Source organism: Papio anubis, unplaced genomic scaffold (assembly GCF_008728515.1).
Source record: "Papio anubis isolate 15944 unplaced genomic scaffold, Panubis1.0 scaffold563, whole genome shotgun sequence".
In the NCBI taxonomy this organism is placed as follows: Eukaryota; Metazoa; Chordata; class Mammalia; order Primates; family Cercopithecidae; genus Papio; species Papio anubis.
Genome location: NW_022165851.1, coordinates 13,592 through 18,467, shown reverse-complemented (window position 1 = coordinate 18,467; position 4,876 = coordinate 13,592). Strand labels below are relative to the sequence as shown.

The following is a 4,876-nucleotide window of genomic DNA, read 5'->3' as shown; positions in this document are numbered from 1 at the left end:
AAACATTTTATGGCCATTTGTTAATGAGAATAAGCTTCTATTGAAAAGGAAATCTTTGATTCTATAAGAATATGCTCTCAGATAAGTATCTCTTATATACCTAACATAAATAATTATGTAGATGTCTGTAGTTACAATGAGCTTTATAGGACGGGGTTTAGAAATAGCTATAAAGCAAGCCCTTTGGATAATTCTAACACATGCTACAGTTTGGGGATGTAAGCTTAAACTGTCATCCATCTAATGACTTAAAACTTGTCTTCTACGCTAAAATACATCAACACTCACACATATATATGTGCACATGCAAATGCATACAAATAAAATATTATGCTGAAATAAAATGCCTTTTTTTTATTTGTTGGTTGGTTTTGAGAAAAGTTCTAGCTCTGTTGCCCAGAATGGAATGCAGTGGAACAATTATGGTTCACTGTAGCATCAAACTCCTAAGCTCAAGTGATCCTCCTGCCTCAACCTCCTAAGTAGCTGGAACCACAGAGGTGTGCCACCATGCCTGGCTAAGTTTTAAAAAATTTACTTTTATAGAAATAGGGTATCTCAGTGTTGTCCAGGCTCATCTTGAACTCCTGGATTCAAGCCTTCCTCCTGCATCAGCCTCCGAAAGGCTGGGATTAAAGGCGTAATAAGGCTCTGTGTCTGGACCTGAAAGGAATTTTTATTCAGTCTTATCCAGATGTTTTTGCTTTTTTCTGGTGCTAGTCCTAAGAATATTAAGAAGTCCTAAGAAAACTCTTCCCAGCATGTAAAAGATGCATTCGTTGGTTATTATGGCAATATTCCCTGCATGAGTAATTTTGGTGGTTAGCTTCTGTCTCATCATTTCTAGAAAAGATTTTTATTTCTGTCATAACCCCTAATGCTTAGTCAAAAGGCTCTTTCTTTGTATGTTGGTCTTCTTCTTGCAAATTAGACACCCAGTATTAGCTAGTATTTCACTGTTGAGGACCAAACAAACAAACAAACAAAAAAGTTGTTATTCTGCCCATGTAGTCTTAAGGTTTGGAAAACTTTAGAATTATCACATACTATCACTGCAACCCTTTTTAAATGTATTCTCATCTCTAACAATTATACCAGTAAGACCTGTTGACAGAATCTAGTTCTGATAAATTCAGGACCCTGAATTTGAGTGAGAGAGAAAGGTGTGAGTAGTGACTGCGCATTGCTGCAGCTGTCTACAAAGTGGTCTTTTTCAGGGCTAGTCCCCATAGCATAATGTGGCTCAAATCAGGAGCATTTCAAACGTAGGCCTTCCCAAAAGGGGGAAGAAGGAAATGTTAGTTTTTCCCTAATTTCTGTGTATTATCCAATGGAGACAAAAATTGAATTTTCAAATGAATTTTTTTCTTCCAGAGTTTGAATGAAATGTGCTAGAGGAGAAAACTTGTGGTAGAAAATGTTTCTATGGAAATCTAATTGCACAATTCCATAAAGCTCTCTTTCCATGATTAGGTTAGGAGTTATAGTTTATCTCTGTAATCCATGGGAATGACTCCACCATCAATGCAGGAGATGAAGAAATAATGTCTTTGGTACCTGATGGAAAACAAAGATGTAAAGGCCAGCTAACATAAATTACCCTCATAGTCACCCCTCAGTTCTTAGGTAGAGCAGCTCCACATCTGGTTTATGACACATTTCCATTAGTTCCTGATACATTTCTTTCAAGTGTTTACTCTTTTGATCCATATTGATCCAACTTCTCTGGAGTTGTTGAAAAATCTCTTGGTACTCCTTGTTCAGTCTCTCTAGATGTTGTTTTTCTTCTTTATGGAGAACTGGATGCAGCTTCCTATACTCATTCCCGATCATCTGTGCCCGTAGAACTCTTCATTCTGTGGGGACATGGATTTTGTAGGTTACATACCCAGGCCTACTTCCACCTCAAGAGAACTCCACAAATTCATCCTCTGCCATTCCTTCTTATTCTCTTCATCATTTACAAACAGTATGATGGGTTAAACAAGACCTTCCTTTCAAATTTATAATTCATCAATTCCTAACACTCCGTAAATAGCACTTTAGATTTAAATGTTTAAATATATGTCCTCCCTCAAATCTTAAATACCATTAGAAAACAACTAAAATTTATGATTGTTAAATTGTCATCAATAATATATATAATCTTTGTTACTCAATTAATTTGTAGTATCAAATCTTTGTACTTCACAGCCTAAACAATCACTCTTAGTAGAAATGTCGTTAGTATATTATAATCAGGATCAGAAGCCATCACACAAAAAGGATCTTAGTAAAAAAATTTAACTCCCATCTCTCAAAACAACTACCTTCTTTTCTGTCTCCTATCTTTCTTCTGTCAAAAGCCATAGGCTCTATATTGCCCTGCCATTCTAAGAACATGAATCTCCATTCCATTGTGTCTCTCCTCTCAATATTGACATAGTTGTTCTCTCACTCCCCCAGTCATTTTTTATCCCTTCTCCTCAGCTTTTCATCATGTTACATTTTCTCCACATAGAACTGGTGCGCATCTGGTCCTTTGCTATAAGACTTCACCAGCATAGGCACATTTCTTAAATGACTGTTCCCACCTGATTTCTTCCCCCTGGACAACATCATATTCACCAGTAAATACATTTATTTTTCAATTATATAATTATGAATTAATATTACATAATTCATCTTATTCAGAAAACTCTGCCTGAAATATTTATTCATTTTAAGCACATACTTGCCCTTCAGAATTTATATTTATTTTTTACTTATCTGAAGAACATTTCCAAAAAACCTGAACAAGCATTATATTGAAGAGTCTGGTTGTTTTCCAGCCTATGAATAAACACATGACAAAATCTGGCATATGAGAATTTCAACTCAAGTTGCTAATATAAATGTTGTCAGCATGCCTGTCTCTGCTAAGCTGCTAGAGGACTCAGTCTCAAACTTACCCTCCAGAGGAAGGCTGTTCTTCTCTCCTCATTTAGATTTCTCTGATTTTTTTGAATCTTTTTCCATAAAATCCTCATTTGCTTTAAGAGCTTCTCCTGCAAAAGAATTATGAGGTTAAAAAACAGAAAGTCAAATAATGGATTCCACACTCTGAATGATATACGCAGGCAAGGGATGTAATATATAAATACATTAGAGAGAAGGGAAAAAAACAATTTTTTCACTGCTCATCCTCAATTGATATTTTCAGTTCTGAGGTTTCAGAATATAGAATAGTTTAGAAAACTGAAGAGTCAAGATTTCCTGTAACCTGGCTAATGTTCAGTGAAACATCCTGCTTCAGAACCCACTATGCTAGCCCCTGATTTTGTAGGTATACATAGTCTCATTGTTTTATCCAGTAAATATTAAATAGATTTTCAAACAGTTTTGTGCTTGCAGTTTTGTTGCTTTTCAATGCCTTTAGCATTGAACTGTAGAGTCACAATAATAAGGACATTTACTTATTCACCCTCTGTTTGGGTGCAGGCTCTTTGAAGGAAGGTAGAATTGCATATTTCCTTATTCAAAATTTAACACTGGTACCTAGAACAGCACCTGGCACTCAGTAAAGAATAGAGTAATCACCACGATGATTCTCATTGTCCTTCTAATTCTTACCTCTGGCACCCTCCAGCTTTCAGGTGATCGCAGAGCCATCTCTTACCCGGTGTTCCTCAGCTGCCCTCACTGAGTAGTGTTTTAGGAGTTCTGTGCCTTGAGAGTTGGAGCACAGCAAACAGAGCAGACTCTTTTCCACATCACAGAGCATCTTCTTTGCTTCCCTATGGGTCCCACATATTTGTTTTAGAGCTCAGGAATTGCCAGAGACGGCTTTTCTGGGCCAATGGCTCAACATTATTCAGAAGAATATTGCTTTTTGGAAGTCCTGTTTGTGATGGTTCAAGGCATGCAGGGCAGTTAGGACTTCTGGGCTTCTTCCCCAGGAAGGCAGAAACAGCCTTACAGAAGCTGTGCCCACAGCAGACGGTACAGGGTCTACCAGGTAGTCTGCTGAACAGATGACATAGGTGAGTTCCTTCTGGAAAGTTAAGGAGAAGTCTGAGTCCATTTTCCTGTAGGAAAGAAAACCAATAATGACCTTCACCTGAGAGAAAAAGACGCAAGCAAAGTTGGAATCATGTTGCATTGAATAAATATCCTTTTTTTTTTTTCTAGAATAGGCTTTAACTATAAATTTGACAGAAATAGGAAAATAGAAAAGCAAAATTAATATATTTGACTTCTGTAGACAAACATGACTGTTCTCCAGTCAACACATCATTCACTTTTCCAAACTCTACCTTCCTGCATAGAAAATATCAGATTTGAGGTGTTATTGTCTATCAAATTGCTGGGCTTCTAAGGGGTTTACTCAACCTTGTAAACTCAAGGGTTGAGTCTTGGAATCGTCTGGAAAATCAGTAGTAACACTCTTAATTGCCTGTGATTGATTTTAGAGAAGGCAAGCTAACTAAGCTCTTCTACTCTCACTTTTTTATTTAACTGTAACAACCATCCATCGTAACTTTTCCAGAAGGACCCTGCTTGAAAATGTTAGAGCAGAACTCATACTTAGACCAAAATCAGAAAAAGCTAGCCTTGCTCTCTTCAAGGTAAAACAGACAAATTGAGGTAAAGGCACTTTCTTCCAAGTTAGTAAGCAAATCATTGTTCTTCTAGGCTGCTATGTTAATTCAATCAAGAAAAACGTTCTTGGAATGTTCACTATTCCTGGGCTGTCTGAGAATTTATGATATACTGGCTAACATCAACCTCCTTAAAAGACAGGTAATTAAAATTACAAAAGATTGATAAAAACTGTAGAAGAATACACAAAGGATACAAATATTTTGTTCTTTGGCAAGTACTATCATTACTCTTTCACATAGTCAGAAAATAGTAA

At 36.6% G+C, this 4,876-nt stretch overlaps 1 protein-coding gene across 1 annotated transcript; it reads right to left on the bottom strand.

Moving 5' to 3' along the window:
• Nucleotides 1-1,608: 1,608 nt before the first annotated feature.
• LOC116273334 (tripartite motif-containing protein 43-like) lies at nucleotides 1,609-4,042 on the bottom strand. Its single transcript, XM_031662339.1, is given in 5 exon segments — nucleotides 1,609-1,847; nucleotides 2,927-3,026; nucleotides 3,638-3,779; nucleotides 3,781-3,964; nucleotides 3,967-4,042. Coding segments are annotated over 5 exon segments (741 nt in total).
• Nucleotides 4,043-4,876: the final 834 nt, after the last annotated feature.